This window comes from Leptidea sinapis, chromosome 12 (genome assembly GCF_905404315.1).
Source record: "Leptidea sinapis chromosome 12, ilLepSina1.1, whole genome shotgun sequence".
NCBI lineage: Eukaryota > Metazoa > Arthropoda > Insecta > Lepidoptera > Pieridae > Leptidea > Leptidea sinapis.
This window is the reverse complement of record NC_066276.1, coordinates 2,551,029-2,576,092: the sequence shown is the minus strand read 5'-3', so window position 1 is coordinate 2,576,092 and position 25,064 is coordinate 2,551,029. Positions and strand designations below refer to the sequence as shown.

The 25,064-nt window shown below is 35.8% G+C and overlaps 1 protein-coding gene across 2 annotated transcripts in view; it reads left to right on the top strand.

Moving 5' to 3' along the window:
• The window catches only part of LOC126967039 (GAS2-like protein pickled eggs), a 225,894-nt gene extending 202,909 nt beyond the window's left edge, over positions 1-22,985 (top strand). For both annotated transcript variants that reach the window (XM_050811350.1, XM_050811349.1), the window contains exons 4-5: positions 8,270-8,930; positions 20,315-22,985. In XM_050811350.1, coding sequence (XP_050667307.1) covers positions 8,270-8,930; positions 20,315-21,207 — 1,554 coding nt within the window. In that variant the 3' untranslated portion in view covers positions 21,208-22,985. The remainder of the gene's footprint in view (positions 1-8,269; positions 8,931-20,314) is intronic.
• Positions 22,986-25,064: the final 2,079 nt, after the last annotated feature.

Genomic DNA, 25,064 nt, shown 5'->3' with positions numbered 1-25,064 from the left:
AATATTATTATATTACTAGCTGACCCGACAGACGTTGTTCTGTATATAATAAATAAAATAATGTTTTTATATGAATTTTTCAATAATATATCATAACATCAAAAATTACTTCGTAAAATATGCACCCTGCTGTCGTAATGAAATTGTTTCACAGCAGAACTGTCAAACCGTGTGTCAATAAATTCTCTCATAGAAATTATGTATGGACACATCAAAGGAAAAACAAATTTGTTGTTTTTATTTAATTTAGCAGCGTTTTCTTATTTATTCACCCTTTAAACCTTCTCTGGACTTCCACAAATAATTCAAGACCAAAATTAGCCAAATCGGTCCAGGCGTTCTCGAGTTTTAGCGAGACTAACGAACAGCAATTCATTTTTATATATATAGATTATTATTCTCACAACATGTTTTTCGTTTGACAACTCTCGCTCACGTCATTTCATACATCATCCTTTCTATGCTGAATCATGGGAACCCTTATAGATTCGTCTATGTCTGTTTGTCTGTCCGTGTATGTCACAGACACTTTTTTTCCAAAAGTATAAGACCTATACTGTTGAAACTTGGTAAGTAAGTAGATGTATTCTGTGATCGCATTAACATTTTCACAAAATAATCTCTAAATTAAAACCCATAACTACACATACCAAAATAGAAGAGGACACTGTCAGTAAATTTTGCCAAAAACCATCTGTGTACAGCAAATACCACCTCCGAGGAAATAAATGGCGCTAAACTTCATTTTGACAACTATGACAAATACTATCTTTGACTCATTTCATCTGCAGTCCCCATTAAAACGGGATCTGAAAAGGTCTTGAAACGTCGGGTTAACTAAAATAAAAACAAAGAAAATACTAAGATTATAGCCGTCATCTGTCAATCTATCAATGACTGCACGTTTCATACAATCGAGTGAATCGCTTTTTTCTTAGAGAGTTTCGCTAGGCTAACTGCCAAAGCATCTGTTGACTCCTGGCGTTGGTGATTTTCATTTTCTAACATAAATACAAACGGAACTATCATATATTCACATCATAAATTGTTTTATGCTTATCAAGTGTGACGTAACAAAAATATAATTCAATACAATTGTCATTAGTCTCGTACCAAACACGTGTAAAGAAATGTGTTGTTGATATCAAGTTGATAAGATAATACCAGGTCGGGTTGGTACATCGTCATACGTAAGGAATTCATGAGCGAGCAATAAATCAATCAATGATATCCAGGAACAGACTTATAGCTTATGCTTATAATGCCTATTAATATTGGGAACGGCCGTTAGAATATACTATAGTATAGGTGACGTGACAGCCCGCTAATACGTGATATTTGATAATGTGTACGCGTTACCTATTGGTTTAATATTCAAAATACTAAAGAGCTAATGCTAGGCGTGGCTGACTGTTTACGTCTTGTCAATCATAATAGGTTACAAAGTATAAGGTAAAGCTGAACGAACCATCACATCACAACAGACAAAATAACACATTTACTAAACTAGTATGGATATTTTATATTAAGAACATTGCAATTCCTTACACGATCCACATTTATCTTAAATTACGTTGACAGCTGCCTGAAGTGACCACCTTGATGTCATTAACCGTAAACAAACTGACGCACAGACTTAGTAATAATATAGACGGAGTTTATTTTTATTAACACCGTTGCTTTTTAAAAAATACTATATATTATGGTGTAGGTAAGTAATTTTTATAAGATGTTTGCATAATATATACCTAGTGAAATAACTAATACTTAAATAAATTCCAACGAGCAACATTAACCACTACCCTTAGTTAACTCATAATGATGGTTTGAGATGGTCTGCAGTCACTTTGCAAAATAGGAATAATATCAATGAACAGAAATATTTCGTTAATGGATTAAATTTGAAATAATTAACATATTCACGATAATATGCATATTTCTATAATTAATGACGGTTAAAATAAATTTTCATGAAGGCTTTAGTAAAATTTGTTTTTCAGTGCTCTTCCGTTGTGACTATATTTTATCTCTACGTAGCAAAGCATAGATACAGTCAATGAATAATTGTAAGAGACTTGTATTTAAGTGTCTTTATTTTATTATTATACTAAATACGTTTATTTTTTGATGGTAATGCAAGTAACGGTGGTTTTCTCATAATTTGACAAAGACTCATGTCACCAACAAAAGTGTTCAACATACTTTTTCCGGTTTTTCATGAGGTGATGACATTAAACAACTATAGTATAATATCAATGGCTGCAGTACACAGTACACGTGACAAAGAATAATTGTGTAACTTTTGTGTAATTGCAATCATGTTCACATATAAATGTACTCTTAGAGTATCACAGTCGCGTCTATAACTATTAACTCTATGGCTCAATATCACCTCGCTACAGACCTTGCGAATCCCAATATGGAATGATCGACAGCCAAATACAAGACTGATCTATAACATGTCTGTCAAAATCAACTTTTTATTCTCCATAACATTTGTTATCTTATCTAGTCTGATGCGTGAGTATTTTGAATTGATAAATTAAAATGAAATCGGTACTATATACGATATACCACTGTACAAGTCAAAGAACAGTAGCGTAACTAAGCGGTCTCCTTGTAATTTATACCGTCTCTAATATATACGTCTGGGCGGAGCGTTAGGGTTGGTACATACAAAAAGATTGACGACGCGGTCGGCGCGCTGCAGTTAATTGTACTCGGACAGCTACTAGTCTCAGTGGCGTACGGCGTGGCACTCAATAGCTTAGTCTTCCCAAGATTGATTAGCGGCCGTGTAAATTGTGTGTATGTGTGCGTGCTGAAACTCATGTGTTCGAGTTATAAACAAGAGTATTGAAATAAATGTTTTCGTTTATATTAAGTATAGATACACTGATACACTGATACCAATGTTATCATCATTATGTCGTTATGTCAATACGATTAAGCAGTTCCTTATATTACAATCTAGATACGGCTGTAAATAGAAGCAATGCTGAGGTAAATTCTATATCCGCAAAATACTCATTCCAATTTCAAATAACAAAGTAAAAATGTCAAATAAACTTGTTGAAACCATCAATATGTTTAACTATCATTACTATAGGTCATCTTATATATAAAATTCCCGTGTCACAATGTTCGTTCCCGTACTCCTCTGAAACGGCTTGACCGATTCTCATGAAATTTTGTGAGCATATTGAGTAAGTCTGAGAATCGGCCCACATCTATTTTTCATACCCCTAAGTGTTAAGGGTGGTCCACAAGATTTTTTTTTAATTTTTTTGAATTTTTTTTTTAAATTTGTTTGATTATGAGTCAGCATTAAAAAATACATACAACTTCAAATTTTCACCCATCTACGATGAACAGTTACTTTTGTATCGCGATTTTAATATCGGCAATACAACGTTTGCTGGGTCAGCTAGTAGTTATATACTTTGTAATTATTATGACGGGTACTCATGATATATATTTTATTAATTTGATGCCGATATTTCGATTCGATTGCATGAATCGCGGTCGCGGCGGAACTGCGGAGGCGGTGAGAAACTCTTGACACATTCACACTAATAGTACATCAATCTGTCCACGTGGCACCTAGTTCATTTCGGTCTTTGATTCCCTAATTCACTAAAACCCCTTATAATAGTTAAAATTTTAAAGATCCGCGATGATAAAAGTTTAGAAAATATATAATCATTCTCAGTTCTAACTTTCTTTCCTTTTCTTGGTTCACTTCTTTGTCAGTTAATAAGTTTTTTTGTTCAGTCAAGTTAACATCTGCAGGCTCTAAGAGAATTTTTATAGAAGTCTGAATATTATAATATACTTTTCTTTTGTCTTACAAAAATTACCTTTCCCCCAAACTAGGCATAGCCTGTGGTGCAAGGCAACGACATTTTTAATACAATATATACAAACATATTAACATGATTTGGAAGTTAGCATCCATATTTATCATATAAATGCTACCACCTACCGGGATGCGAACCTGGCACCTCCAGCTCAGTAGATCTAGCCCATAAATCCAGTGGTATTGCCGAGTAACCAAGATCCAGGTGGTTGCGAAACTGAAGTGGCAGGGCACATAGCTCGACGAACAGATGGCTGATGGGGCAGTAAAGTCCTCGAATAGCGACTACGTACCGGAAGACGCAGTGTTAGTAGCCTCCCACAAGATGGACCGACGATCTGGTCAAAATCGCCTGAATAGTTGGATGAGGGCAGCGCAGGACCAATCGTCGTAGAGATCTTTGGGGGAGGCCTTTGTCTGGCAGTGGACGTCTTCCGGCTCTATTGATGCTGATCCAAGATCTTATAGTACAAGTAAAAGAATAATCTTAAATAAATAAAATGTTATTCTTATACCGCGACCGTGTCAACTAAACCCATCCATAGCGCCTAAAAATATTCACGGCAAAAATATCTTCCTGCGTCACACCGCTTTTTAGCTATAAGAATGCCCCAGTCCAAGATGCGTGTCATTCAATTAAAAAATGTTTCTTACACCAATAGTGTTTTAAAAGCGAGTCCGACTTGCACCTGTTCCGTTATTTATATCTGCACAAACTTGAAATTAAAATTAGATGGACAAAATATGCCCCAGAGTGTACAAAAGTAAATGTATTATAAATATCAATTAAAAAAAAAGTTCAAATTTATTAATTCACTTTAATAGCAGTTGTAGAAAAAAGTTCTTAATAAAAAGTATTTTTCTGATTTCCAAATTGAGTACCAACGTTACGATATAATATAACAGAACAATGGAAACTAACTAAACCCATACGGAGCCTGAAATGTAAAATATTCATAACTTACCGTAACACAATATTTAATACATCATTTATGTACAAATCTTATCAACAATTCCAATTTAAATAAAATAAAAATAATCTAAATGTAGTTACGGATTATTTCATTTTAATGTTGGCGACACTCAATCTCGAGCCGCAGATCGATTACGATTAATGAAACTAAATATTTGAAATAGGAACATTCGTTAGAACAACTTCCCGCCGTTTCGTTTTGTGTTATAACATATTATTATTAGGTATACCTACGTTTTTATTTTATAGTGTCTATATACAATATGCCGGGGACCAATATATTATATATATATATATATATATATATACTAGCTGACCCGACAGACGTTGTTCTGTAGATAATAAAAAAATACTGTTTTATATAGATTTGCCAATAATATTTCAAAACATAAAAAAATATTTCGTAAAAAATGCTCCCTGTTGTTTACAATGAAATTGTTTCACAGCGGAACTGTCAAACCGTGCGTCACTAAATTCTCTCATAGAAAACATGTTCATACAAAACAAATATTGGAAATAAAAATAATTATGGGTCCCAAATCGAAATAAAAAGTATCCTATCTCTCAAGTTGTACTAAACTGCACTCGATGAAGTAATCCCCATTAAAATCCGTTCATTAGTTTAGGAGTCCATCGCGGACAAACAACGTGTCACGTAATTTATATATATTAAGATATTGTATTGTTGACAAAAAGAAGATGGCTATAAAAGGCGAAGTCTCCTTAACGTTTTTCTATTTAATTTTACAGTAATTATTTAGATTTTAGCTTCATTGTAATAAACCCCCTTTTGATCTTATTTCCTAGAATATATTATACAAATATGTTTATATCCAATATCCATATATAGGTACGATAACAACAATATTTATTTATTTATTTATTTATATGATTGGAGAATCTACAGCTGAATACTTTATAATAGTCACATGATAAAATAACAGAAAGCCATTTACAGATTCTCACGAGTAGCTTTGTAAAATATAAAACAAAGTGAGAGTTACGTATACAAATCAAATGCTTAACACTTTAGTATTAATTATCTAATTATATATTAACAGTTCGACCACCAAATTGACCAAAGAACTCATTTCCTAACTGACGCTTAATGGAATCAGAGCTGCTACAGAATAAGTCAAGATCTAATTGTTTTGATAATTTGTTGACGTTATTGCTGACACGTACGATGAATGAATTTTTATATTGCCGTACCTAGTTACACAACTTCTTTAAAACTATAACTTTTGTCCACCGCTGCTGAGCGATACGCACCCTTTTTACTTTTTTTCTATAATAAGTTTACTTAATTACTTGCGAATGACATTTATCGATTGGTTTACCCTGTTGTACTTTTCTTACCATATATGTGGCAAGAGAAAAATAGACTAAGAGTGTAATCTTACGAAATTATTGAATCAGAATGAAATGATAAGTCTATAGCACATTTACTAAATATAACTATACCGGAAGCCTGCTGAATTACCAACACGTGGCTGAACAACTATTCCATTAATGGCAACACAATTTTTCAATAACGATCTATTTTAAGACAGCGCCGGCCATTACCGGCCACGGCGTCGTCGCGCCAATGATTCACGATCGCGCAGCTCCATCTATAGTCATATCAAAAGGTCTAAGGAACGTTTGGCGCCTGACCTTTGTAAATATTTGCGCCGTTTTTGGATCTACGAAATGGCTATAATATGTTTAGATAGAGCGCTATCTAAAATTAAAACGATGAAAGAGGTTCCGGATAAAAACATGACTTGAAATAAAGCTTGCTTTTCTAAAAGCAAGCCACGTAATTAATATATATTTAATGAATCAGGTAATTTGGTATTTCTTTTGTCCCCGTATTTCAAGAGTTTTGCAGCTATAGCATTCAATAACTTCTATTTTTTTTCTACATACGTGGCGTTTTCCAGTGGTAATTGAGTACCTTGAAATAATTGTTTTCCATATTTGGGTGTCATCATCGTTATCATCAGCCGAAAGACGTCCACTGCTGGAAAAAGGCCTCCCCCAAAGATTTACAAGACGACCGGTCCTGCGCTGCCCTCATCCAACGTATTCCCGCGATCTTGACCAGATCGTCGATTCATATTGTGGGGGGCCTACCAACACTGCATCTTCCGCTACGTGGTCACCATTCGTGGACTTTGCTGCCCCAACGGCCATCTGTCCGTCGAACTATGTGCCCTGCCCACTGCGCCTTCAGTTTCGCAATGATTTGGGCTATGTCGGTAACCTTGGTTCTCCTCATTTCTGATTCGATCTCACAGGGAAACTCCGAGCAATAGCCCTCTCAGTTGCCCTCTGAGCGACCGTGAGCTTTCTCATAAGGCCCATACATAGCGTTGGATGTGTGTCTTGTCATTCTTACCACAATTATTTTTTAGAACATTTTTATAATTTATCCATTTGTTCAATCATTTATCTATTTATTTAATTTATATTATAATTATATAATATTTTCAACATAAAACTTTTAAGTATTTGGTAGCCTTATCAAAATTGTTATTACAATAACGTAACGCAACGCACTGCGGTTTCTAAATGTCAGGACTTTACAAGTTTGGATTGTATTTTAGAGCCTCACGTAATAAATATCTACAGTACCTCCAAGTTATCATTAAAACAGTTTCGACGGCGTGAATATACAATCTGCATATGAAATGGAATACCTTTGTGGCAATTATCACTATTTACCCACAGAATACCTAATTCTTAACCTATTCTATAAAAATATGACATAGCTCTGTCTACATATTCATATACCCATAACCAACAAGTTAATTAGACTTAAAAATTTACCATGATTAATATGCTGGCATTAATGCAAACATGGTCATATGATTGAGTAGTTTTCCGATATTATGAATACAACTTTGTATATTACAAAATAATTTATTTTGATGTAAGTTTTAGTTCTAGATTAGGTTCATTAACACCAGATTTCTTTATGGTTGATTATCACATATCAACATGCGAACTTTAAATTTAAACTGGTAATTTCTTTTGATTGTAATTATTGTTTTATATAACATCGTTATATACCAGTGGGAGTCTCATTTTGCACAGGATGCCGGCTAGATTATATTTTATAACAGTAAGGGATGAGACGAGCAGGACGTTCAGCTGATGATAATTTATACGCCCTGTCCATGCCAATGGATTGCCGCTCAGGATTCTTGTAAAAAGCAAACATTCTGACCGGTACTACAATTGCGCTTGTCTCCTTAAGACATAAGATATCAAGGCTCATTTTCCCAGAAAATTTGACCAACCGAAAGACTAATAATCCTTACACATTACTGCTTCACGGCTAAAATAGGCGCCGTTGTGGTACCCAAAATCTAGCCGGCATCGTGTGCAAAGAAGCCTTCCACTTTAGATGAACACTGGCAGTTTTTATAATATTTATAAATCGTTTTCAGATTCTCCGTTCCCACGTCATGGTGCGTGTTGGCGGTGGTTGGGACACTCTGGCCCATTATCTGGACAAGCACGACCCTTGCCGCTGCAAGGCTCAGCACCGCACCTCGCTATCAGCTCGCCTGGCTCGCCCCAAACACGATCTGGCTGGTGCCACCGTCACCTATGAACGACCAGAAGCCAACCCCACTTACAAGGAATACACCACAAAAACATACGAACCAATGTCTCTACAATACTCCGCGAAAGTCTACAACGATGATCCAAAAAGTATTCAGTACCACTCGAATAATAAATTAGATTGTCCGACGAGTTTGCCCTATCTGGGTGACGTAGACCGGGCTCCGAGTCCAGGTAGAAAACACTTGGCTCCAAGAACCCATAGTCCCAGCCGTCATTCAGCTTCTCCAGATAGAAGAACGAAGATAGTGACCACCAACCATTTGGTTCCAAATCCTCATGCAGTGAGGAATAAGAGCCCAAGACCGGTTTCTCCGGTGCCAGCTGTGGAAAGTGCTTCCGATAATGGGTCGGAGGTGTCTGATGAAGGATACAGGAGCTTGGGCTTGGTGGCCGGATCTACCCAGGGGTCACCCTCGACAAAAACTACGAATCGATACTCTTTGCACAGCCAAAATTCTATGGATGACGCTGACTTTAGCGGTAAGTGTGCTATCTATTTTCGAATATGTTAAAAGGGAATTATTATTTATTACTAGCTGACCCAGCAAACGTTGTATTGCCATATAAAGTAATAAAAAAGGGTATAAAAATAGATAACGACCAATTCTCAGACCTACCAAATATATCATACATAAAATTTATCGTACTACAATAATCATTATATTCGATTGCCATATTGCAACTCTATTGCGTGTCTGTGGATGGATTAGAATAATATTAAAATCGCGATACAAAAGTATCTGTTGATCGTAGTTGGGTGAAAATTTGAACTTGTATGTATTTTTTAATGCTGAATCATAATTAAACTAAAAAAATTAAAAAAAAATGACAAAAAAAACTAAAAAAAAATTTGGGGTGGACCCCCTTAGCATTTGGGGGGATGAAAAATAGATGTTGTCCTATCTTCACCCTAGCCGATATGCACGCAAGATTCACGAAAATCGGTCAAGCCGTTTCGGAGGAGTTCAATTACGTAAACCGTGGCACGAGAATTTTATATATTAGATTATCAACGGTACTAAATTGCTTTTTTTTCAAAATCAGGTTGAACAAAAATTTGTAGACCATTATAGGATTACAAAGTCAATCAACTTTAGTTAAGTTTTAGATGATCAATTCAAATATAGTTTATTTCGAATAGGCCTGCTAAGAGATCTAAGAGAGATCTAAGAGAGCTAAGAATCGTAATGCATTTTTTTTATTTGGGCAATTGCATGTAATGTTAATTATTACGTTATTCAAAAGAATTATTAAAAAGCGTTTGTGTGGTAAAGGTTACTATAACATAAATGACTTTCTTAATGATACCACAGATTGGGAATGGAGTGACTGCCCTCAGGCTATTAAATAATAAGTTTGTACAATTAAACTTGTAAATATTACTTTGTAAACATATTTATTCGATGAAAAAAAAAGCCCGCTGAGTTTGTTGCGCCCATTCTTCTCAGGTCTGAGGTATTCATTTTGGAATGGGTAGTAGTTTTTTTGACTTTCAATAAGTGATGACACATCCTGTTTTGAATAAAAATATTTGAATTTGAATTATGTGAAAAGCTTCAGAAAGAATTATAGAAAGTCATAACTATTCAGTTTTTTTTATAAAAATAAGGGACGAGACGAGCAGGTCATTCATGGTAATGGCCCTGTCCATTACAATTCAGTGCCGCTCAAGATTATTGAAAATCCCAAAAATTCTGAGCGGCACTACAACTGCGCTCGTCACCTTGAGACATAAGATGTCAAGTCTCATTTGCCCAGTAATTTCACTAGCAACGGCGTCCTTCAGACCGAAACACAATAATGCTTACACATTACTGCTTCACGGCAGAAATAGACGACGTTGTGGTATTTATAATCTTGCCGGCATCCGGTCCTCCTGTAACAGTACCGGCATTTTGATTGAGAATTTTTCATGGTTTCTACCAGAAAGTTAGTTATGCGTCGAGAAATTTTTAACCCCGTGTGTAATAAGCGTGCTTATATTGAATTACTTACTCAATTGTGTGAAGCCAATGTTCATAAGAGTCTCCTTGTCACACATAACGACGAGACATTACTGTCGCGACAGTGTCGCAACTCTCAGCGCGGCGACTCTAATGAAATATCTGCAAATAATTGCTCATGAGTTGCTTATTGTTTGTTTTGCACTGGACTTACACTTGGACATGTTATAAACTTACAGCGATTTAACTTTTCAATACTTTACTGAATTAATAATTGATAGTTGTAGATTGTTTTGTTTTTATTTTATTTGATCGCCTTGTACAATTATTGTACATATTATCAGCTTTTTGTTCATGTTTCTCATGGTCTTTATCAACATGCATGAATGATTATTATTATTTACTAGCTGACCCGACAGACGTTGTTCTGTAGATAATAAATAAAATACAGTTTGAATTTGTGAAGAAATTTCATAACATCAAGAATTATTTTGTAAAATATCCTCCCTGTTATAATGAAATTGATTTACAGCAACTGTAGTAAACTGTCCATACAAAACAAATATTGGAAAATAATTATGGGCCCCAAATCGAATTAAAAACTATCCTATCTCTCAAGTTGGACCAAACTGCACTCCATAAAGTAATCCCCATTAAAATTCGTTCTTTAACTTAGGAGATTACTGGAAACAAACATCAGGACACTGGATTTATATATTAAGATTTTAATTACTTAGAGCATTGGTAACAAGACCATGAACTCGAACCAAAATAGGTACTAATACAGAAGAATATTTAAATAATTTTTCAATATACTCGTTTCCAATTTTATAGGCCTAAATTTCTTGATGTAGGTTTGACCTCCATTTTGATTTCTTAGGTGTCAAATATGACACTTATAAATGAAAAACATACATTCTACCATTAACCATCACTAAGAAAAAGCTGAGTTATAACAAGAAGAATTCGCACAAAACTCATTGCCACTATTTTAAATCAAATCAATTTATCAGCTGCAGCATTTTTAGCCGACTACAAAAAGGAGGAGGTTCTCAATTTGAAATTACGCATAGTTTGGCCCCGTAGTTTTCATTTCATGAAAATATTTTATGAATCTTACCGCACCGACTTCTAACCTATCAAAAGGTAGCACATACAAATAGTAGTATTTTATTAAAGATATAAGATTTGCGTGTGAGGTGTATTAAATTAAATGTTTATTAAGATGTTTTATACTTTTTAGTTTTTGAAGTCGGTTTTTTGAAACGTAGTTTTTTTTGCAAAATAATTATACAGTTTCTGTAACGTGATACAGCTTTGACCTAAAAGATGTAAGTAATGAATATGCCAATAAATCAAAAACTCCAGAAGGTTCATCAACATACAAACACTGAATAAATAAAGGCATTATTAGAATATAAAAAAAATTCGTGTCGTTGTTTGTCCGCGATGAACGCCTAAACTACTGAACTGATTTTAATAAAATTTTGCACAGTGTCGTGCAGTTTAATCCAACTTGAGAGATTTTTTTCGATTCATGACACTCAATATTTTTTAATTTCAAATTTTATTGTTGTATTAGTAATTCTATGAGTTAAATTTTTGACACACAGTTTGACAGTTCTTCTGTGACATAATTTCATTGCAAGAACAATAACTAAATACTTTTTATAATGATTGAACCTCTTCAAATTTCATAATAAACAAAAAATAAATTTAATTTTGTTTATATGCATTTCTATAGGTGAAGAGAAGTGCACCGGTCATTAGCTAATAATTATATAAAGTTAAACTTTTTTTGACCAACAAAAAAAGCGAACTTCGCGATAACAAGAAGATCGGTCATCGCTTCAGCGCTTGATCGCAGCCACAACGCACTGACCAGCCATCGAAATTTATTTTCACCTAATTTCTTTTATATTTGGACCCGGCCACACGTGCCTTCTATGCGTGCTTTACGAAACGTGGCTTGGAATCTTAACCATCTAACAAAAAAACTATAAATAGAATATTGTAGACACTTATACACTGGTGTGTTTTCATCCAGCAATAGCTAACAATCTCACCCAGCTATAACTCACAATCTCATCCAGCAATTGCTAAATATCTCACCCGGCAATAGCTCATAATCTCAACCAGCAATAGCTAACAATCTCAACCAGCAATATCTAACAATGTCATCCAGCAATAGCTAAAAATCTCACCAAGCAATACCTAATAATCTCAACCAGCAATAGCTAACAATCTCACCCAGCAATAGCTAACAATATCAACCAGAAATAGCTTACAATCTCACCCATAGTAGACCCTTTAAATATGCACTGGTGTGTTTTATACCGGTATGCACTATGTATTTCGCTATAATGTTTTCAACTCGACACCTGCACTATGACAGGTGGCCTATTGTTTTCATTGTCAGCATTCCTACGAAAATCGACACAGCTGTTCTCTATAGCAAATACGAATTCCCATTTGACACATCGAAGAACGCAACGTTTACAATAGCTTCTTATAGCTGGGGACTGAGCCAACGGCCTTGAGAAATCGAGCGGAGCTTGGTTACCTTTTACGTACAAGATCGCCATAGTTTTAATTCGGAATAAGAAGCGTTTTTGTATTTATTACAAAGATAATACAATTTTCTTTACAGAAATAACAAAACTATGTTATGTTGAATAGTGTACAATTAATAAATTTTCGTATAATTTTTATCTAGATTTAGTAATGGCTCGAACTGTAAAAGTTAGGGGTATTTTGGTGATTTTTTTTTCCACACTGTATAAAAAATAGAAATGTAGTGAAAAAATGTCAAGTCAAGAAATGGTTTAAACTATGCGCTATTTGGGCGCTTTCTTGGGATGGCGGCCTTAAATAAAGATAACTGTATTCTTGCTGTCAGGCAACGCATGATAACAGGCCAGGTTTATTACTTTAGTGTGCACGACAGCTACGTCTTACAGCCTAAACACATGGTCGGATTTGTAACGCATCACCATCTGACGGTCCGGTAAGCACCTCGCGCCGATTGATCCGGCGTTTTACTCTGTACACTCCGGATAGTAATAATAATTTTATGCAATGGACAATACGACATACCATCGTATATGGTCTGCTACCAAACCGCGTCCGATGGTTCGATCATGTGTTTAAGGCGACACTAAATGCCAGCGACCTTGAGCGATATGAGTTCACGGCTGCCGGCCCGCCATCTATGTAACAAAGCCAATATTTTCAAAATTCTTTCGTGGAAAACAGTTTATATGCTTACAATCCTCGTTATTCACTACTAATCTGAATAAATGAACCTACACAAAAAGTACAAGCAATAAGAATAACTTTTCTGAGAGAAGTACCAAAATAATGCGTCACGCCATGCCAAAAAACTTGTTTAAATTCAAAGAAAAGTGGTAGTTCAAAAAGGCTCGGCAGTGTTAACTATAACGTTTTCGTTGCAAGCATTACCAACCTACAAATAAGACTTAAGGATATGTGTAACAGGATTAAGTAGTGTTCATAGCTCGAAATGCTATTCTTTCACCACAAAACTTGTCTAAAAACACCATGTTTGAGTGTTTTCTGCTTACTCTTCGCCTTAAGCTATCACACTCGCGATACGTTAGACATTTTGTTTTAATATTGTGCGTGCGATACTGATAATAGAGGCTAACAGTTCGCCGCAATTTTTTTCGACTTGTTCATAAGACGCAGTAAATTACTTTTAAAAAAACAACTATGACTCAGAATATATAATAATAATAATAATATGGACACTCTTACACAAATTATCTTGCCCCAAACTAGGCATAGCCTGTACTATGGGTGCAAGACAACGATATATTTAATACAATATACTTACTTTAAACATGCATAAATACATATACACATCCATGACTCGGAAACCAACATTCATATTCTTCATTTAAATGAGTGCACCTACCGGGATTCGAAGTTGGGACATCTAGCTCAGTAGGCAGGGTCACTAAAGACTGGGCTATAGGGGTCGTCATAGAATAATATAGATATAATATAGTTGGACTTCCACAATTGTGCGAAGGCATTTTTTACTGCTTCCTGCGAATCTAAAAGTATATTTATTTCAACTCTATCTAGAAGTATAACGGCCGTTCCCAATATACTATCTACAGATACAGATAAACTACTACCTTCTACTGTCAGTAATTTGCTGTCAATAATCTGAAGCTGTCCCAATATACCCGATATGTCATTCTTATCGTCTTATATTGGGACGCGTGAATTGCAATTTCCATACAAACTTCTATCGCTGGTAAGCTATACTTCGTCCCATTGACAGACAGCGTGTACGGATAATGTGACTTACCGTCGATAAGTTTATTGGTACAGAAAAGTCAACGATAGTTACGATTTCTATCTCAAGTAAGAGATAGAATGAATATTGGGAACGGCCGTAAATAATCTAAGCATGTTACGTAAAACTGAAATGTAATAAACTTAAAATTATATTCAGTTGATGGTCGCGACAATCGCTTGGCGACGTTCTATTGTTTATGTTTAATACCGAGCCTTATTCGAACGTGAGCGCGTCATCAAACACGTCACGGGTTTTGAACAGCTATTGTATTGTCTACTCGTCTCAATTTCTCATGAAGGGCAACCTTAAAAAGCAATGGGATATGAACAATGATAATCTCTCGAGTATTTTTTTATTAGACGGAAAAGTGGCACCTTTTTTCTAATGTAACCGACGACCTGTATAGCCGAGTGGTTAGCGATCCTACCTACTAAGCTAGAGGTCCCGGGTTCGAATCCCGGTAGGTGCAAGCATTTATATGATGAATATGGATGTTTGTTCCGAGTCATGAATGTTTGAATGTATTTATGTATGTTTATATGAATTTATGTATGTTTAAGTATAGTATATTGCATTAAATATATTATTGTCTTGTAACCCATAACACATGCTATAATATATGCTTAACTTGGGGCAAGATAACTTATTGAATTAGGCGTTATTTTGTGGGAATCCATAATTATACAAATGATTTAAGTTTTCTTTAGTGTTTATTCCGCCAATATTTGTTTTTAAAACAATTCGACACGTGTTTCGCCTCTACACGAGGCATCTTCAGCACGTGTTGTCTCTCCAAAGTCTCGTGCCAGATTTTGGCTAAAACTTAAATCATTTGTAGCAAGATAATTTGTGTAAAAAGTGTGTCAATATTATTATATTATATTATTATTGTTATTATAAGAGGAGACAAACGGGCAAGAGGCACAGGATGGGGAGAGGTGAGGCAACCGCCTATGGACATCCGCAACAACAGGTGTTAAGAGATGCGTTGCTAGCATTTAATTAGCTCTTTTCTTGAAGGCCCCTAAGACGTATCGGTTCGGTTAAACAGCAGGCAGAAATTGATTCCACAAAATGGCTGTGCGTGTCAAAGAATTTCTTGCAAAAAGCGTGGTTGTGGATTGCCAGACGTCAATGCGGGTGGTATTTTGTGTTTTGATGTAAAGTTCGGTGGTGGAATTCGACCGCTGGAATCAAACCGAACAGCTCCTCTGATCTCTCACCCTGATAAATGCGGGAGAAGATGCATCCACCTTTTGGAAGGTGAATCGAAAAACAGAATCTGCAACACCAAAGAATATCAGTCAAGAGATACTGGGCTTGTGTGTCCCTAAATCGTTTCGGTTCGGGGTATTTCATAATGTATTAAGTCCTTCGGCTTAGCTAATATATTAGAATGATGTGTCACTTGCGTCATACCATCGACTATGGTTTGCTACCAGACCGCGTGTCATGTCACATGTAATCCTATAATGTGTTAGGGCTTTTACACTCGCGATACGTTAGACATTTTGTTTTATTATCAGTTATTTATTTCTATTATTTTACTATAATAGAGGCTAACAGTTCGCCGCTATTTTTTCGACGTGTTTACAAGACACAGTAAATTACTGTTAAAAAAAATGTTGTATTGAGCAGCACGAATCGATTATCAGCTGAACGTCCTGCTCGTCTCGGCGCTAAAAATACATAATATAGTTGCTAAGCATACGTTTGTGGATACAAAGATCGTAATTTGCTAAGAGAAATGAGATTCAATTTTTTCTATCTAGTTGGAGGTCAAAGTGAACCTATTAAGGATAGCCAGTTCATTTAGTAAGTCGTGACTTTGACTGTCCTCTCCATGTCCGGTACCAAATATGTAAGATCAGTGTAGAGCCCAAGAACCACTGTCAGCTATACTGACACTTTAAGAATAACCTTGTGCCCTACATATTATATAATGTGTATCATATTATTATGTCTGATAAATATAATAACTGTTTCAACTCGGTCACTAGACAGAGCATTTACGGTATTGAAGGAGAACGGCGTCCCCCTCTTAAGCCCGATGTCTGCGGTCTTACCGATTCGTTTCAATGCATATCGGTACTTGTATTAGAGATCTTCCACGAAATCAGTTGCACACATTTGTCACGCAGATCTCTTGCCACAACATGATTTTACTACTTGCTAAGAAAAAATTATTTTAGCAAATTAGTTTATACATCATTGATCTAGCAAGTTACATGTGAAGCGTGTCTTTCACTTTATGGCAAGGTCGCTAGTTGTAGGCAATGATATTATAGTATTAAAAGAGGTAGATATGTCACTAGCGCGCCAAAAATAAATCGCCTAAATTGAGACAATTGGTCCCTTTGGTCGTAGTCGCTCTCTCGATACGAAAACGGTACGCACGCGTTTGTTATTGACAGAATTGATAGGTACAACATTAAAATGCCTTCTTGTGTTATGGGAAGATGCACTAATTACGAAAGTAAAAAAAATCATAGAATTACATACCACATTTATGAAATCATGGATTATAACATTTTATTTGATTTCATTATTTATCTTACAAAATAAATATGTCGCCATGACAACGCCGATCGCCGACAAGCCGATCATAGATTAACGTACAGAAACGTCGAAATATTGATGCTGTCTGTTGCGGGAATATATCGAGGGAGAATATTTTAAGAAATTATGTAAAAAAGTCGTTGTTGCAGTGAATGTAATATGAAATGTAATAATTTTTAATAAACAAGTGCGTATATAGGTAGCTGAACTATCAAACTACTAAAACGAGTTTTAGGGTAGGTAGCGGACGTTGACAGTGAGTGCTATTTGCTTACGTAGAAGTTTTTTCAGAAACGCTGTCCCTTTTGGTATATCCCTTGCTAACTGCCGAAGAATCAATGGATAATTTTCTTCTTCTCCCTTTACCTTATTGTAATAAACCCTCAACAAAAAGACATTCATAAATAATATAAGATACAAAAAGCCGGGAGCCGTTGTTAGTAAAATTGTAAAAATGGGATACTTACTGTTATCTTTCGGTTTTGTTTTGGTGTCTGTATGTTTTTGATTATTTTATGTTAAAATAATTGATATCAAAATTAAAATATTTTTTTATAAATTCAATGACACATTATTTACCTAATTTTAATGCACTTTGACTCCTTTACAGCTTTTACTACATGAACTCATGAATGAATTGTAATTTTTGCATAAATCACGGGGTACGGTGAAAATCATATCTGATGAATTAACTGTTTTTTTTCCATACAAATACGAAACAATTAGCAAATTAGATTTATCTCTTTTTTCGCTTGCGATAATAGCATTTATTATCCTTCTTTGACGTGTAATCGTAATGTAGTGTGCTATTGCAATGTTAAATTATTCATGTGTGCGTTAGTGTATCATCTTCAAACACCGAATGTTGTCTAGGTAACCTATCTATACTTTTAAATATCATTGAATTGTAGGTAAAGCTCAGATTCCTATATCTATTAACCTTATGATTTGCTTACCTGAAAATTTGCCGTCGTCTAGTCCCGATTTTAATCCGCTGGATTATGGTCAGTTTTAGAGAGTAGGGCTTTCTCTAAACGCCATAATAATTTGGAGTCCCTAAAACAACCCTCAACGATTAGCAGTGAAGAATTTTCCCATGGAAAGAGTGCGTGCTTCTATTGATAAGTGGCCTCAACGTTTTAAGGACTGTATTGCAGCCAATGGGGACCACTTCGTACAAGCTTTCTATTTGAAATTGTTTTATATTTATGTATTAAACTAACACACTGTAAAAGTAGTAAGTAAATGTTATTTGCAATAGAAATATTTTATGTTCTTTGTTTCAGTATTTATGGTAGGACTAAGTACAACTGAGTTTTGCATCATTAAGAGATTATTCATCCTCTCTTCACAAGTTCTCTATGCTCAAACACAAAGTTACTCTGCACATTATATCATCCTAAAGATAATGAGTATTAGTGCTTATTATGATTATCTTAGTAATAAAATATGAACAACCGAGTTGAGTCTTTGTTTATGTAAACAACCCTGTCAATCTCGGTTCGAATGAGGATGTGATATGTCCGTACAGATATAAACATATTCGCATTAATGTAATGTGCGTGAGTAATGTGCATTGAAGTTTCCTGAATCGCCATAATAGTTGAGATACACTACAGCCTTCACAGCCGCGAAGCCTTCATGGTGTCACATGCGTGCCGCGTGTAAACGTCTACCATTCAATTATTTGTAATTGTTAATATTTATACTATACAGTATGTCCCTAAAGATGACAAATAGCCCCGTGCATGTATAAAAAGGCAAAATTGATTCCTTTAGAATTCTTTTTAATGTCATTTCTAATATACTAGATACTACTACCGCTTCGGAAACAAATGGTGCTCTGAGACTCTGAGAGTTGTAATGTCATTGTTACTGCTATAAAATAATCATAATGTAGTCCCAGGCTGTCCGATCAGTTAGATATTCAGCTGTGGAGTAGTAGGATTAACTACATTTGCCAAATAATGACAGCAGTGCTTAAAGCTCTATACGTAATAAAAATGAAAATTGATTCAATGTGTGCTTAATATAATCCTACCAAATTACTTATGCATCATCTTTGAGGCGTGTAGGTACATGTGCAATGAGTACTTTTTAAAATAACGTATTATATTTGGTTTTCATACGAAATTTATTAGCACTACGAAAAAATTGGTAAAAATAGCTACGTCGAAATTGTACATATACTTAATTATTTTCCGGAAGAAAACATTTTTCCATTTTTGTGATAATATTTCACTTCAAGATCTTAATAACATATTGCTTACTGAGGCTATTAGGCTCACTAAGTGGCCAGAAGGTAAACACCGGCCTTCATTACGCAGTGGTTTATTCATCGAAGCTACGAGAATATAAAAGAAAATTAATGCATAAACTAATAATCAGAAAAAAAAATATTTAAATTATATTTTAAAATTAAACTACGATTTTATTGACGCCGTCAAAGCCATTTTAGTTAGAAAACTATTTACCAATTTCGTCATTTAAATGACAAATTAGCAACAACATTGTTTACCAAGATAAGAACTATTTCACCAATTACCTATAAAAGGAGTTTACCATAAACAAATCGGAAATCGTGACCATATGGAGTTGGGCGTATTTATGGTGACTCTATGGCTAATAAACTTGAAAATATTCGTATCTCGATAAGTCAATTATTTGTATATGGCAATTATTATTTCAATCTGCTTTGAATATTATGGCTTTTCTAATTTCTCAAAGTAAATTCCACAAATATTTCACTTCCGAACGTTGGAGGGCATTTAATAATATATTTTAATTTTTCGTCTAACAAAAGACTTAGTAACTCGACTTTAACTAATAGTAGGCAGTACAATTTTATATTTGTTTCTTGGTGTTGTTAAACATTATGACAATCACATAATCACGGGAAGCCAAATAACAAAAGAATGTTCATCTAAATAAGATTATGTAATACTAACTAAATACCTCTACTTCCAATTTGACCATTATTATTTTAATTTAATATATTCACAAATTTACAAACTTTTTTTTTCCTTTTTCAGAGCGTCTCGACCATGACGATGGCTGTTCAGACAAAACCGATCGTGTGGATGACTACGTTAGTCTGACGACTGGTCTGCGTAAAACGGACTTCTCCGACACCTTCTACGGTGGCAGGAAGGCTAGTTCAGAGGAGAAATCCAACAGAGCCAGTCCAGAGTGTATCATCAGCACGGAAAGCAACGATTCGCCGAGCAAAAGCTTAAAACCGATACGAGGACCTTCTGAATCGCCAACGAAGACGATACGCAGTCGTCAAGCAAGCAGGATACCGCATTCTCCAGTTAGAACCCGTACTCCCAGCCGTGGAAACACACCCAGTCCTAAACACACTCCAGCGCAGTCTTCTCCGAAACTAGCACCAAAGTTACCCCCGACATCGAGAAATACCTGGGGCGGTAGAACAGCCCCGAATCAAAGCAAAACAAAGTCCCGTCCAACTATTGGTGCAGATACCTTTGAGAACCCAAACAAATCACCAAAAACAAAGCCCAAAGCTGTCCAAAACGAGTTTTTTAAGAGGAACTCACCACTGAGGGCAAGCAGTGCGACTCTGAGGTCGCCAACGCACCAGAAAGCTTTAAGTCCACTTCTGGAACAAATTTTAAGATCAGCTGAAACTGCTAAAGATGACGCAACAGTTTTGGAGAAGATGAAAGAGATAATTCGGACGTATTCCAAAGGCGAAGACTCCCTGTCCCGAGCAAGCTCGAAGGATTCTGACTACGCTGACTTCACTTCTGCATGGGTTATGTCTGATGGCAAGCTGGAACGGTCGACGAGTACCAGGCAACTTGCTGCTCCGAGAAAAGACCCTCGGAATGGAGCTTCGAGGATACCAGCTCCCGTCGCGGTCGGCTGCCGGCGATCTACATCCACGACTCAATTTCAGTGAGGTGATTTAAGACTGAATCTAATTTATATGACAAAAGTGTCAGTGTTTAGTTATTGAATTTCAATTATAATATTTATAGGTATTTTTAAGTTCAACGACATATTATATCATATCTATGTTTAGATAAGTAGTTCTTACACGATATTTTTTGAATTTGTTAAAGGTAATGTAGATTTATCTTTTCTACAATCACCGTAACCATTGTATGAGATTGGAGGTTATAATGATTTTCTGTTAAACCACCTACAGTTTAACAACACGAAGGACCGAATTAGACCGATAAATGCACTTAGTCAATAGAAAATCATTGAACTTTATCATTATAATGATAAAAAAGAGAAATAAGATGGTGCTAAATTATGTATAATTTGTTTTTATGAAATATGACACAATATTAAGTTTACCGCCATCTTGTGTTATGACAGTTAGTACATATTCAAAATGGCGTCTATGTGTTTTATCTATAATCACAAGATTACTTGAATTGTAATATTCAATAGTACTTTATGTGTAACATATTTTAGTTTTAGGATACTTACTAATTTAGTTTTAACCGGCTATGTTTAATTGGACTATTTCTTGCATTTAAAATATCATTCCAACTGTGCCGGGATTTTGGCAATTTTGATAGCAATCTCATTACTTCGGGGAGCTTATAATTTCTTAGAACCATTCTAGATGAAAAATATTATGTATAAATACACATGTTGCGTAAAATTAGAAGTAGAAATAAATAAATCCACTCTTATACCTCATAAGTATACCAATGAGAATATTTTTGCACGACAAAACTCGACCGTCCAATATGGAAATTCGTTTCGTTCATATTAAATGAATAATTTAATGTCAAATTAAATTTATGTCCGAATCGAAAGGTTGCATATTTCGTTGGTATTTTATGTTTTCTAGCAGCTTCTTCGAAGCCAACTACTGCTTGAAATAAAACAAGTACATTTCTGTAGATTCTAAGACAGAATACTTTATTTAATAAGTTATTATTATTCTTTTATTAACTTTGTTATCATAAGATATATCTGGTTAAACTATACAATGGGTAGATTATATTGTTTCACTAACGAAGCTTACATCACCAAGCTGGTGTTATAAAACATTTTTTGACACTTATCACGCATACCTTAAACAATTATTGTATTTTTGCAACAAACTGTGATTTGTAACGCCCCTTTGCACGCTTAAGAACATCAATATCTCAACTTTTCCCGTAAAATTCACTTTCCATTGATAATAATGACATAATGAGAGACATATGTGCGAAAGTGTCGCGGGGTAAGTTAAAATATTTGAATATTTCCTCCCAAGTTTAGCTATTAATTGATGATTTTAGTTTAATATATTACTTATCTTAATTTACGACATATTAATCGGTAGGTAATTTTAAATTTTTGTACTTCGAATCGTCTTTTAAGTTTAATTTATCACAACTGGGAGATGAATATTTTTCTGAAAATGTTCGAATTTGCTTTCGATGTAGCGATCTATTTTGAGTAATGGTGTATTTGCAGAAACGGTGTTTTCATGCAGTTGGTGTTTGAAATAGTTATAAATGCTGCAATCATTTTTTCGTTGAACGGTATTTGTAAATTAAAAAGCTCTCAAGCATCTGTGCATAGGGAAAAGTACGCCATTTTTGCTGACGTCACAGGATAGTTCGCTACAGCATAGCAATGTAAATCTAGAGGCTAGTTTCTTCACGCTCGTTACCAGTTACTATGCCATAGAAATTGTTGTAATTCAAACAATAAAAACCATTAGTGTAATTTGATTTTATTTCGCTCTGTAAACTAGTACCTCGATTAACTGTTCTATTCAAGTTCAAGTTATAAAGGGTTTATAGGTGTGGTGGTATAGGTACAGATAAAGGTTGAAGGGGATAAAACTTAAAGCAAAAAGGGAGAGAAGATTGAAGGGGATAAAGGGAGAGAGATATCTTCAACACCCCTTTTTTTGGAAAAGGTGGACAAACGAGCGTACGGGTTACCTGGTGTTAAGTTTTCATCGCCACCCACATTCTCTTGCAACACCAGAGGCGTGTACGTGCTTTTTTTGGGATATTATTATCTTAACTTATCTCTGGGACAGCTCGGATCAACGCGTATCCCAGAGAGGAAATGCTCGATCGATTTTATTCCGGCGTGTGCAAATCAAAGCTCAAATATTTACTTTTGTGGAAGCAGCGAGGCAAATCTGTCAGAACTGTCAAAAACCGGTGTCTATAATCTATGCTCACCCCTGTGTCACCCAAGTGTGATTGCTTGTATTTATAATTGCTATTTTTATAGGACAGTTTCAAGAAATAGAATAAGAAATATATTTATTTACCATAGGTACTAAGAATTATATAATATTTTGTAACAACACTTGGTAAACGTCATAAAGCTACATTACTTCGTAAAGAGGGCTTTGACATGGGAAGAACTGATAAGAAACTGCCCAACGTATCTTTTAAATGTTTAACAAAACTAAGCCTACTTAATATAATACTGTTGCGTAGCAACGCTGCAACGTAAATGACGCGAATGTCAAACTTCAAGACATTGTTAATTTCAACAGCTCCGTCAGCAATACTCATAGCTCAGCGGAAAAGTGTTTACTTTAGACGCTGTAGACCCGGGTTCGTTACACCTACCAGTGTATGGAATTTTTTGGGTTATGTTAAGTTAATGGAAATTTCTAGTAAGTTCAGGATCAAATCGAACAAAAAAAGGGATGGAAAATGTGTAAGCAGGATAGAAATAGTTAAAAGAATTTTCTAGTACAATTTAAATTTAAAGATGGAATGGGAGAATCATTTTAAAAATAGAACAGATCCGGGAGTATATAAGCCGTACTAAGCGTGGCCTACGGCAGTTCTAGTTCTGGCTCGAAAGTGTAAAGAAGAAGAAGTAGTGAACAGTGGAAGTGTTCCAAGAAGAAGAAGATAGAAGAGACTTAGTGTTCGGTGCGGTGTGACGCGTTGATGGTAATGCCGCCCACAAGAGGAACAGCGGCAGACCGGCGAAGTGAAAGTTCAGAAAACGTGAACGCAAATAAAAGACTCGTTCCTATAAGCGGAGTATTATTTCCAATCCCTGACCCACTCCCGTGTCAATTGGTGTCAGAAGTGGGATTGGAATGATGCCATTAGTGCCCAGGAACGAGAAGGGAGTGACCACGCGAGCGGGAGCAGCTGCAGCGGCAGAGAATGAGTCAGAAACATCCGGTTCTGGACTCAGTGCGACTGAGCACCGCAGGCTCCTACCGTAGACATCAGCGCGCTCATGCAGCAGATGGCCGCCATGATGCGAGAACAAGCGCGCCGACAGGAGGAGCACCTACGGGCCTCACACGAGGAAAAAGCGGGCCGACAGGAAGAGCAGCTGCGGGGCTTGCAAGAGGAACAAGCGCGCCGACAGGAAGAACAGCTACAGCGCTTGAAAGAGGAGCAAGCGCGCCAACAGGAGGAACAAGCACGCCGACAGGAGGAGCAGCTGCGAGGCCTGCATGAAGGCCTCTCCAAATACATTTTATCCGTTGTGCAGAAAAACTCCACCCGTATTGAAGCTGTTGAAAAAGAGATCGCCCGGATTGACAGTGTGGAAAAGAAGATGGACAAAGTTGAAGAAAACTTTCAACGGAAAGCTATGATTGAGAGAGAGACATCGGACATGACATGGATCCCAGCCAGGGCTGTTGTGGAAAACTCCCAAATTGCGATGGTTCCCGTGTTTAATCCTCATGAAGAGAAGCAAATCGTTAGGAAGGGGACAGTGATCGGAGCTTGTGAGGAAATAGCTTGGTTAAGAAAGTGTGAAGGAGGGAGGAAGACCGTAGCTGCAAGCCAGGATGTGAACATACAG